At 45.5% G+C, this 12,497-nt stretch overlaps 1 protein-coding gene across 5 annotated transcripts in view; it reads right to left on the reverse strand.

Annotated features, from left to right (window-relative positions):
* Positions 1 to 6: 6 nt before the first annotated feature.
* Positions 7 to 12,497, reverse strand: part of LOC137635838 (protein lin-10-like) — a 153,451-nt gene continuing 140,960 nt past the window's right edge. For all 5 annotated transcript variants that reach the window (XM_068368282.1, XM_068368281.1, XM_068368280.1 and 2 more), the window contains one exon: positions 7 to 191. In XM_068368282.1, the coding sequence (XP_068224383.1) occupies positions 120 to 191 (72 nt within the window). In that variant the 3' untranslated portion in view covers positions 7 to 119. The remainder of the gene's footprint in view (positions 192 to 12,497) is intronic.

Below are 12,497 nucleotides of genomic sequence, written 5' to 3' on the forward strand. Positions count from 1 at the left end.
TGATAAGTTTTCCAATTACATATCAACTGACGTAAGATATGCTGTTAAAAAAAAGAATTAAAAGAAAAATTGACAAATATTTGTTGCAATAGGTAGGAATTTAACTCTTCAAAGAAGCACTATATATACTGAGGAGTTTCTTGACCAGTTAAAAGGCGGAAAATTGAAGTAGGCATAGTCTTCATTCGGATCTGAAAGTAAAAACAAAAGTATGTTTTAATAGATTGCATTACGCACTGCCCACCGTTAGATGCCTCACAATATGACTATACATCCTCCATCTATGCTACTACGTATTCTGGTATTATAGGGCTTAAGTGAATAAATTATTTTTTCATGTTTTTATATATTTCTTAAATACTAAATTAGTCATGGTATTACTATTGCTTGCCTCCTTTCCCCTAGAATGTTTCCTTGTGATTTAAGTTGCATAATATGATAAGGATTGTTATAAGACATTATTTAAAGATCTGGTTATATATAGTAGGATTGTTTCCAGCCTTGATTTCAATAAACAGATTTTGAGCAATGCGAAAAAGTTATTTTTGGGTGATATGGCCATGTCGTCCTGATGGGAGGTTCCTTTAGGCAGCTTTCTAAGGTATATTTGGCTACAGTGATTCTCCCAGAGAATTAACCACAGGTTTCCAGAATTCTAACGCCTGGCGCGAGTATCCTTAATATAACTTTTTAAACATCTGACTTACCTGGTGGTTATATATATAGCTTTAGTCCCTGACGTCCCCGGCAGAAATTAAAAACTCGCGGCAATTGCAGATTGAGTAGCCAGGTGTACCACCAGCGCGCCCTCTAGCGAGGTACCTGGAACCATTCCAGTAATTCCTCAGATCTTCCCTGCCACCATCGCCGGCGACATCGTTGGATATTCACTTGTTATTAACCTGGATTTTTGCAGTTATCTTTGGTGATGTACTACTAATTGGTTATTGGCTTTTGCTTGTTTGGATTTGCTTTCGGATTTTCTTGAACCTTTATGGATTTTGATTATTTTGACCTTTGCTCGTTTTGATCTCTCTTCTTAAATATTCAAGATGTCTGACCCTTCTTCCGCTTATCGGAAGTGTGTGAAAGGTTGTAAGACTCGGCTTCCTAAAGCCTCTATTGTTCCCCACTCCATTTGTGTTAAATGTAGGGGTAAAGTATGTGAGTTGGGAGATCTGTGTGACTAATCTGTTTTGTTGTCGGAGAGAGAGTGGCTGGAATTTGACCGCTACACTCATAAACTTCAGAGATAGAATTAGACAAAGTTCTTCTCGTTCTAGAGAATTTTCCTCTTCCCGTGTCATTGAACCTAATCCTTCCCCTGTAGTGGTAGTTTCAGATCCCACTACTGTTACCGCTGAGGAACCTACGCTAAAGGACATGATGATCGCTATTCAAGCCCTGGGCGTTAGGGTTGAATCGCTTGCTGCGGACAGGAACCAATTAATGTCCGATGTTGATCATTTAAAAAGTGTCAGTGTGAAAAGTGCGGTTAATGTGTTTAGTGCAGTGGAGGGTGCATCTGCTCAGACCTGTCGTTCACCTAGCCTTAGACCTCTTCCAAGCTCCCCAACCCCTGGGAGAAGGAATGTCGATCGGCGAAAGGGAACGAGAGGCGTTATCGCTCGAGCAGACGTCCCCTCGAGCGTACCTGTTGACGCTTCACGGGACGCTCGCCCTCACAATGGGAAAAGGTGAGGTTAAAGTGTTGACTTCATCATCGGATGACGCAGCACCCAGTCGGGGCTGGCGTCAAGCTTCCAGACCTCTTAAGAGGAAGATGGAAGCAGTAGATCAGCGTCGCGCCTTGTCGCCGCAAGCTCCTGATTGTAGCTATTGGAGCAGTCCGGAGCGTTTTCCTTGTTCCGAAGAAGGTTCTCCAGCTAAACCTCCTGTAAGGATGTCGGAGTCTGGCATGACTTCGGTTCATGCTCCACCGCCACCGTCAGACTGGTTGTCGTCCTCTGGACACACTGCGCATTACATGAGCGACGAAGAAGGCAAGTTTGCGGTTGAAGTAACTTCTCCTGCTTTGTCACAAGTTGACCCGAATTTGAGTATGCTGCAAGATATGCAGCAAAAACTCTTTTCTTTCATGCAAACGTATCAACCTGCGGACGACAAGAGAGTGGCTCGCCAAGATCCCGAGCGTCGGGAAACTTCGCAACTTGACGCTAAGTGTTGTAAGACGGTTAGTCAAGAGGCTCTTGACGACGGACAGCTTTCCAAGCATCAAGCAATTAAACACGGCGCTGAACGACGTGATAAAGTTTCTGTGAAACGTCGAGAGACTGATCCGCTTGACACCATATGTCAAGCTTCCAGGCGTGACGCCGAGTATCAAGCGACCAGACGTGACGTCGATCGGTAAGCAGCTAAACGTGATGCTGAGCGTCAAGTTAGGCGTGACGTCGAGCGTCAAGCACGTGACGTCGAGCGTCAAGTAGAACGTGACGCCAAGCGTCAAGCAGATACCGAACGTCAAACAGTCAAACGTGACGCCGAGCGCAAGAGCCTCGGACGTCATGATGACGCCAGTTGTACCGAGCGTCAAGATCGCGGACACCTTAGTTCCGATTGTAATGATCGCGAGCTACTGTACTTCTTTTGGAGCGTCGAGCGTTGAATCAACGTGATGCCGGACATCATGACCTTGCACCTCTGGATGACAGGAGTCAGGCCCGTAAGGAGTTACCTCTAGTTATGCAAGACGTCGCTACTTCAGCTAGAGTTTTATCGGAGGAAGAAATTGATGATCACCTTTCCCCGGCTGAGCTTTTAGAAGAGTTCTCGGAAGGAGAAGAGCCTAAGACCCTTCAATATTCAGTTGATCTTAAGAGAATTATGAAAGTTTTTCCGGAAGAGTTTCCAGATCATTTTGTTCCTGTTGCTCTGCTTTCCCCCCTTCAGAGTTTACCCTAGGGAAGGCAGCGAAGGAGTCTCTTTTCACTAAGATGGTTCTTTCTCGATCATCGAAGAGAGCTTTAAGGATGTTGGGAGACTGGATGCAGTCCCAAAAAGACCAAGGCTAGACAGCCTTCTCTTTTCCTCCAGCTAGATTAGCTTCTAGGTCAAGCGTGTGGTACGAGATGGGAGAAGTTCTCGGCTTGGGAGTTCCTGCCTCTGCCCAAGGAGACTTTTCAAGCCTAGTAGACTCTCCTCGTCGGTCGGCCATGAGAAGGACCAAGATTCTTTGGTCTACTTCTGAACTAGATCATCTTCTCAAAGGTGTCTTTAGAGCCTTCGAAGTTTTCAACTTCTCGATTGGACTCTGGGAGCCTTAGGGAAGAAAGTTTCAACCTTAAAGGATACTGACACTGATAGTATGATCCACATCATGTCATGTATGCATAAAGCCGTTAGAGACGGCTCTAATGAGTTGGCAGCCCTATTCTCGGCTGGGGTTCTTAAGAAAAGAGCACAAATGTGTTCTTTTCTTTCCATGGGGGTCACACCCTTTCAGAAGTCTGAGTTGCTGTACGCACCTCTTTCTCCCTCTTTTTTTTCCATAGGAGCTAGTCAAAGGTTGCTTCAGCTTTGACCCAGAAGACCACTCAAGACTTGGTCTCAAAGACAGCAAGGAAGGTCCTTCCGACTTCCTTTACTAGCCGCAAACCGAAAGAAGAAACTCCATTCCCTCAGTTTTTGCAGCCTTTTCAAGTGAAGTCCATCAGTAGGGGTAGTTCCAGACCCGACGGAAGGAGAGCAAGGAGGAGAGGATCCAGACTTGGGCGAAGCAGAGTCTTGACAGCTTTCGCATTCAGGCAGCAGTAAGAGCCAGACTGAACAACTTCTGGCGAGCCTGGGAGAAAAGGGGAGCAGACTCTTGGTCCGTTCTTTTACTGAAGGAGGGATACAAGATTCCTTTCATAAGGAAACCTCCTTTAGTTTTAGATCCAATAGATCTTTCTCCCATATACAGGGAGTAGTCAAAGAGGCAGGCTATGCATCTCCAAATGTCTCTTGTTGGAGAAGGAGGCAGTAGAGAGAGTATGAAACTTGCGGTCACCAGGGTTCTACAACTGCCTTTTCCTGGTTCCCAAGAACTCGGGGGGGATGGAGACCAGTCCTGGACGTAAGTGCCCTCAACGCCTTCGTTCAAAAGACAAAGTTCTCCATGGAGACATCAAAGACTGCTAGCAGCAGTAAGAAAGGGCGACTGGATGGTCTCTTTAGACCTCCAGGATGCTTACTTTCATATCCCCATTCATCCGAGTTTCAAGCGTTACCTGAGGTTCGTTTACAGGAAGGAAGTTTTCCAGTTTTGGGCCTTGTGTTTCGGCGACCATACTGCACTCAAGAGGTATCAGAGCCTTCCTGTATCTGGACGACTGGCTACTCGGAGCTCATTCCTTCAATCGCTGTCTGGAGGATTTACAAATGACATTGAGGTTGTCAGAGGAACTGGGTCTTCTTGTAAACACAGAAATGTCCCAACTGATTCCATCCCAGAAGATCCTTTATTTAGGGATGGAGATTCAGAGTCTAGCTTTTCGGGCTTTTCCGTCACCCTCAAGGATGGAACAAGCCCTCCTGAAACTTCGTATTTTTCTAGAGAGAACAAAGTGTTCTGTGAGAGAGTGGATGAGTCTGCTGGGAACCCTCTCCTCGTTGAAGCAGTTTGTTTCCCTGGGAAGACTGAATCTCCGTCCTCTTCAGTTCCACCTCAATCATCATTGGAACAAGTAAAAGAGCCTAGAGACAGAAAGCATTCCACTTACGGAATCCGTAAGAAGTTGCCTCCAGTGGTGGAACGATCCGGGCAAACTTCAGGAAGGTCTCTCACTGGAACAGAGGAGCCCAGACCTTGTGTTGTGTTCCAACGCCTCGGACTCGTGGTGGGGAGCAACACTGGGCAAGTTGGAGATCTCGGGGCTGTGGACAAGGGATCAGGAGAGCCTCCACATCAACCAAAAGGAGCTGTTAGCAGTCCTGTTGGTCCTCAAAGGTTTCGAAGGGTCGGTATTGAACAAAGTGGTGTAGGTCAATGCCGACAACACCACAGCATTGGCCTACATAGCTAAACAAGGCGGAACTCACTCGAGATCCCTTTACGAGACTGCAAAGGTTCTTCTCATTTGGGCAAAAGAGAGGAATGTAATCCTTCTTACAAGGTTCATTCAAGGAGAAAAGAATGTGATGGCAAACAGCCTCAGCAGGAGAAATGAAGTTCTGTCCACAGAATGAACACTGCATCAAGAGGTCTGCAAAAAGCTATGGCAGATTTGGGGTCGTCCGTCCATAGACCTGTTTGCAACCTCGAAAACGAAGAGGCTGGAGACATACTGCTCCCCAGTGCCAGATCTTGAAGCGACCCACATAGATGCTTTCCTGCTAGATTGGTCTCACCTGGATGTGTACACGTTCCCCCCATTCAAAGTTCTGTACAAAGTGTTGCAAAAGTTTGTGTTGCACGAGGGAACCAGATTGACTCTAGTGGCCCCCCCTTTTGGCCCTCAAGAGAATGGTTCACAGAGGTACTAGAATGGATGGTGGACACTCCGAAAAGCCTTCCATTAAGAGTAGATTTACTCAGACAACCACACTTGGAAAGGCACCATCAAAACCTCCAAGCTCTACATCTAACTGCCTTCAGACTATCGAAAAACTCACAAGAGCTAGAGGATTTTCGAAGGAGGCAGCTAGGGCTATCGCTAGAGCAAGGAGGACTTCTACCATCAAGGTTTACCAGTCCAAGTTGGAGGTTTTTAGAGAATGGTGCAGAGTCAACTAAGTTTCCTCATCCAGTACCTCTTTGACTCAATTGCTGACTTCCTTTTAGACCTTAGAAGAAAACGCAAGTTCTCTTCCTCTACCATCAAGGGATACAGGAGTATGTTAGCGGCTGTCTTCAGGCACAGGAACCTGGACCTCTCTAGTATTAAAGACCTAAAGGATCTTCTTAAATCCTTTGAGACATCTAAGGACTGACAACAGGAATCACCAGCCTGGAACCTGGATGTAGTCCTGAAGTTCCTCATGAGTGACAGGTTTGAGCCCTTACACTCGGCTTCTTTTAAAGATCTCACTTTGAAGACTCTATTCTTGGTTAGTCTGGCGACAGTTAAAAGAGTCAGTGAGATTCATGCTTTTAGCAAAAACATTAGCTTCAGAAACAGCAAAGCTATCTGCTCCTTGCAACTTTGATTCCTTGCTAAGAACAAACGCCTTTCTCATCCATGGCCTAAGTCTTTTGAGATTCTGAACCTTTCCGATGTGGTTGGTGAGGAATTGGAGAAGGTCCTGTGCCCTGTAAGAGCACTGAAGTTCTATCTGGACAGAACTAAAGAATTACGAGGCAAGTCAGAAGCACTTTGGTGTTCGGTCAAGAAGGCCTCGTTACCGATGTCAAAGAACGCCCTATCATTTTTTATCGGGCTCTTGATAAGAGAGGCTCATTCACATTGTAGTGAGGCAGACCTCAAACTGCTGAAGGTGAAGACACATGAAGTTAGAGCTGTAGCAACTTCTGTAGCCTTCAAGCAGAATCGATCTTTGCAGAGCATTATGGACACAACCTTTTGGAGGAGTAAATCTGTGTTCGCCTCACATTACTTGAAACGTGTTCAGACTTTTTATGAGGACTGCTACACTTTGGGACCATTCGTAGCAGCGAGTGCAGTAGTGGGGAAAGGATCTACCACTACATTCCCTTAAACCTAGTACCTTTTTTCTTCTCTTGGAACTTTTGTAATTTTTGTGGTTGTTTGTGGAGATTGGTCGACAGTCTTCCGCAATCTTTGATTTTAGTCAGGTGGTCAATTTTGTTCCTTGAGAGCGCCCGGAACAAGGGTATTGGATGAGATCCTGTCACATAGAGGTATTTACACCGGTTTGACAGCTCCTAGAGGTCTTCAGCCCCCTGGGTGGATCGCTTGATCTCATAAGGAAAGTGGACATAATGAGGCAGAGAATCATTGAAGTCAGCTTCCTTATCAGGTACGAACCCTTAAGCTTGTTTATTAATTAACTCATAAGTAAAATTCCAACAATGTTGGCTGTCTCTGATTCTCCACCAAGGGTGTTAATCAGCTATATATATAACCACCGGGTAAGTCAGATGTTTAAAAATTATATTTTCATAAAATAAATTTTTGAACATACCCGGTGGTCATATATAATTTAATTCCCCCCCTCCTCCCCTCTAGAGACCTATGGGCATGGAAGATCTGAGGAATTACTGGAATGGTTCCAGATACCTCGCTAGAGGGGGCACTGGTGGTACAACTGGCTACTCAATCTGCGATTGCCGCGAGTTTTGAATTTCTGCTGGGGACGTCAGGGACTAAAGCTATATATATAACCACCGGGTAAGTATGTTCAAAAATTTAGTTTATTATGAAAATATTTTAAGGATATCACATAATATCAGGGGACGCATTTCTTGATACGACACATGGCAATCTTCACTCCAAATAGAGTTTCCGCTTTGAGGGGGAAGAGTGGCGAAATTGAAGGGGAGCCATTATCAAGGTTACCAGGTGGATCCCCTCCCCGTACCACCCCGGCAAACTATTCCTTGTTGCAATTAAGCATGGATAGCTGCAGATAGAGTAGTTTCGGGTGGGGACTTTGTTACATATATGTATACTCCTTTTTAGAAAGGAGGGAGAGCCCATCAGAACGACATGGCCATATCACCCAAAAAAAGATTTTTCGCTTTGTTCAAAATCTTTTTTGGGCTCAGCCATGTCATCCTGATGGAAGTTTACCAGAGAATTACTTGAAAGTACTATATCTGTGGGTTTGTATAAATGCCTTTACTTTGAATGAGTTCTTTTTATGGTCTCCTAGACCTTTATATATGACATTACCGTTATTTGTCATATCCACTAAGCTTGGAACTAGCTTAGGGCTTCCTGTCCCCTGCAGGGAAAGTGTTGACTTTGACTATAAGGATTCAAAGTTTGTCTCTCCATAGGGACGGATGATAAATCTTAGAGATTACCCTTTATCCCTTGGAAATCTGTACTCTGATATCAAGTTGGGCCCTTCTAGGGCTTGATTAAAACTCTAGTATGTTTTATTCGTTTGTTACTGAGATAGCAGCAATAAGACGCAAATACGTTCAGTATTTTACCTTGTAGCTAAATTATCAATTGTAGTTACAATCAGGTATGAATCTGATCCGGCATTGAAAACACATCAGGGTCCATATTTTCTCCTTTTGGGAAAATATGTAATTTCTTCGAAATGATGCCACTCAGAGATGTGAAACCAAATCTGACTGATCTGTACAGATTATGGAAATGCATGAACACAATGACGCAAACGTTCGGCACTGGTGTTATCGGTCAGATATGCACCCATATGGAACAGTGTGTTAATCATAGTTATGATTTGCACTTGAGGGTAAATGTACCCATGCACCCGATGCACTGGAAAGTCCCAAAGCAGTTCACTGTTCGTCGCAGGCTTAGAGGACAGGTTCTTTAGAATCTACCCGCTGCCACCACAACATGTCTTATCTTATGTGCTTGCTTCGAATAGTGTTGGAAGAAGTTCCGTGAAGAAGCAATTTTCTTAGGATCATGAACTGCGGGTGAGCTGTCAGGATCTGCTCTGTGAATAAGTAGGTGAACACTGCTCTCAGTTATTTTTAGGGATAGATTTTTTATCCTAAGGTATCACCTCGGAAGAGCTGTCCTTCCTTGAAGTCTGAAGTTCTACGAAGATAGACCTTTAGACCCCTAATGGGCATAGAGAGACATCTTCCTTCAGTGGGCAGATTCTCCAAGGACCCCACCTTTGGTGGGCAGCCCGTTTTAGCGAGATAAGTAAGATCGGGAAAAGATTCAGTTCTCCCTCTTCTATGAACTGAATATGGCCTATATTTCATTAACTCTAGCCCCTGAGGCTATTGCAAACAGAAAATTGACTTTCTGTATTAGCTCCTTTAGAGTACAATCCTCATTGTTTAGGTTCGAAGCATAGAGTAAGACTTTGACCAACGACCATGTAATGGGCTTTGGAGGGGTTGTCGGCTTGGGTCTAGTGTATGCTTTGGTACCTTAAAAAAGGTTTCGCTTATGAGGTTCGTCTCAAGGTGTATAGAAGAGGTCTAGTAAAGTCCGACTTACACGTGGTTATCGTAAAGGAAGTCAGGCCTCGTTCAAGTAGGTAAAAGAAGAAAGGGAGACAGAAACCTTTGAAATTTTTGTAGGTCACCTTGTTTTCACGAGGGGTGCCCCTTTCTTCCAAGACAATTCACATTGTCTACTGGTTGGACTTGACTTATACTCTACAATGAAGTCGGTCATATTCTTCGAAATCCCAAACTTTTGTTCGCTGTTAGGGCAAAAAAATCCTGAAATGCAGGTTGTTGGTTCTCGGGGATGAAATGTAGCAGCCGACTTCTGCACCAGATTTGATAAAGCTGGGTACGGCAGAGGAAACAGCTACAGTTTCAATTCTAGAATTAGAGGAAACCAATTATTTTGGGCCATTTGGGGGCCACTACAAGAGCTGTTACTTTGTAGGATACTAGCTTATTGAGGACTTTTAGGAGATTGGTTGGTATAAGAAAATACATTCGATTCCATCCATTCCAGTCGAAAGACATGACGTCTATCACTTCTGCTTAAGGTTCTCGTAAGGTGCTACTAGTTCTTGTTGTCGCTCGTTGCGAAGAGGTCAATCTACAGTTCCGGGACTTTTATCGAGAATAAGGGAGAATGAGTCTGCGTCTAGGGACCATTCTGTCTCTATCGGCTTTCGCCTGGATAGAGCATCCGCCGTCACATCGCGGAACCCTTGAAGGTGAACTGCTTGATAATGCCATCTACTCTTCCTTGCCAGGCGGAGGATGGCTAACATCAGATGGTTGATGTGAGGTAAACTTGAGCCTTGTCGATTAGACATTTTACTATCACCTCGTTGTTGAGAGTCCATCTGATGTGGACTGTTCTGCGAGGGGATAGTCTCCTCAACGTCAGGAGGACTGTCATAGCCTCCAAGATGTTGATATGAAAGTTTTGAACAAGAATGATCAATTTCTTGCACTTTCCTACCATACGGATGGCCTCCCCGTTCTTTCAGGGAGGCTTCCGTGTGTATCGCCACTGATGTTTATGGTGGTTGCAAGAAAATTGTCTGTGCTAGGCTCTTACTCATTGACCACGGCCTCAATAGCGTGCGCGATCGGTTCGGTGTCAACCTTGACGATCTCTAAGAGCATTTGATGCGTATCTTCTCCAGACTCCTGGCGTATCCTTTGGCTGTACTTCTTAGCACCGTGTCTGTCACTATTGCGAACCGGAGAGAGCCCAGTGCTCTTTCCTGTTAGCATTTTGAAATCCTCTTGTGTTGGATTAGTCTCCTGACAGATACCGCTATTTTTCTCCCCTTCTTTAATAGAATGGAGAGGTGTTGTGACTGCAAGTTCCCATGGATTCACAACCATTGAAACTGAGCTGGAGAAAAGCAAGACTTCTAGCGACTGGTCTTGAGGCCCAGGTGTTCCAGGAACTGGATTACCTTTCCAGCCCCTTGCGGACAAGTAGTCTTGGATGCTGCCCGCACCCACCAATCGTCTAGGTATGCTACTACCTGTACTCCTTCGGAACGCAGGTGCTGGACGATCGTGTCCGTGAGTTTTGTGAATATCTTGGGGCTATATTTAGTCCAAAGGGCATGGCTGTGAAGACAAATTTTGTCTTCTGTAGCCTAAATCCTAGGTAGGAGGAGAGGGGACGACTGACTGGTAGGTGCCAGTAAGCATCTGCCAGGTCTATTGAGACTGTGTACACCCCTTTTTGGTAGAAGGGTCCTTATGTGTTGCAATGTAAACATCCGGAACTTGTTGTTCTCAATGAACTTGTTGAGTGGAGACAAGTCTAGAATGACTCTGGGTTTGTCTGAGTCTTTCTTGGAACATGGGAACACAAAACAGATGGACTTCGCTTTTCTTATTACATTCTTATTCAAGTGAGGCATATTCTTCCAATATGGGGTGGTGGAAGAATTTTGGAAAAGTGGGGTGGATTTTTGTTCCATTTCCAACCAAGTCCATTCGTAATTTGGCTGTGAACCAGGAATCGAAGGTCCAACGATCCCGAAAGTGGAAAAATCTGCCTCCTACCTGGAACCTCTCATTGTGTAGAGGTTCCCGAGGACTTGTTTCCGTGACCGCGTCCTCCTCCACCCTTGGGGGGTTTCCGGAGGATCCTCTTTTTGGGCCCTTACCTTTGTAGGGCCAAAAGGTGGTCGAGTGCCTTCAAAGCCTGGATTAAACCCAGGTGACTGACTACCAGCTGTTGAGGGACCACCTGGAAGGTGGTTTGCGGCTGGGCTACCATTTGAGGCACCGTGGTCATGGTCACAGTCGGAAATTGTGCAATTCTAATGATGATTTCCTCTTTGAGAACATGCCTCACTTTTGGAGCAGGTTCCCATTCTCCGTGGTGGCTTTGGTAATGACCTCTTGGACCATTTTCTGTGGGAAAGGGTCTATGCCCCCGATACATGATGAAATCAGTTTTCCGGGTTCGTGTTTCACCGTTGATGCGGCAAACACATGGTCTCTACCGGTCCTTTTTTGACCTGAGAAAAAAACCCTACAAATCTATCACAAGGGTGGGGCATTACTAAAGGCCTGCACACATTTCTTAAGCGGTTCTGACGAGACAGGGAGGCGATAAGCTTATCTTTTGTCTCCTGTTCCCTTCTCAAGGGATGGTTTGGCAACTTTGGAAGGTTCTCGTTAAACTGCTGACCTGCTATCTCCGGATCCAACTTAGAGACGGAGAAGGTTAGATGTACTTCTTTCCACTTCTCCTCGCAGGTGGGCATATTTAGAGACCTTTCTCTAGGATTGGGCATGGTTTACCCTCATTGACTGCTCTTCTAACACAGTCTAGGGCCTTCCCCGAAAGGAAGGAAGGCTCATGAGGAAGGAGCAATAACGGTTGGATGCTTCTTGTTCATTGCTGAGACTTTGGAGTTTTTATATCCGGCCCCTTTCTGGGTCTTGGTAAGGATGGCTTGGGCCTTGTCATGTTCGAGGACAATGACTTCCTTCGGTATAGCCTCCTTGAGGGATGTATGTTCATCTCATAGTCTCACGAAGCAATCTGGGTACGCTGAAAGCTGGGCCAGAATTGAAGCTCTTCAAGAGGATTGGGCCCCACCTTCTAGGAGATATAAAGCTTCCTATTCAACCTGGGCATGTGTTCCGTCTACCCCCAGGGGTTGGTTCGGAACAGTGAGGGAGGACAGATATTTTAGGGGGCTTAGCGGAGCCCCTGGAAGCGCCAGGGCGTTTCCTTCCCTGTACCTCTCTTTTCCTCTCTTTGAGATCTTGCTTATTCTCCTCTTGTTCCTTCCGGAATAGTGTCAGCATCCGCTGGATTGACTCTAGGAGCGTTTCGCTCCTGCCGGACTGTCTAGCCAGTTGAGGGATGTATGTTCATCTCATAGTCTCACGAAGCAATCTGGGTACGCTGAAAGCTGGGCCAGAATTGAAGCTCTTCAAGAGGATTGGGCCCCACCTTCTA

This window comes from Palaemon carinicauda, unplaced genomic scaffold, assembly GCF_036898095.1.
Source record: "Palaemon carinicauda isolate YSFRI2023 unplaced genomic scaffold, ASM3689809v2 scaffold183, whole genome shotgun sequence".
Lineage (NCBI taxonomy): Eukaryota > Metazoa > Arthropoda > Malacostraca > Decapoda > Palaemonidae > Palaemon > Palaemon carinicauda.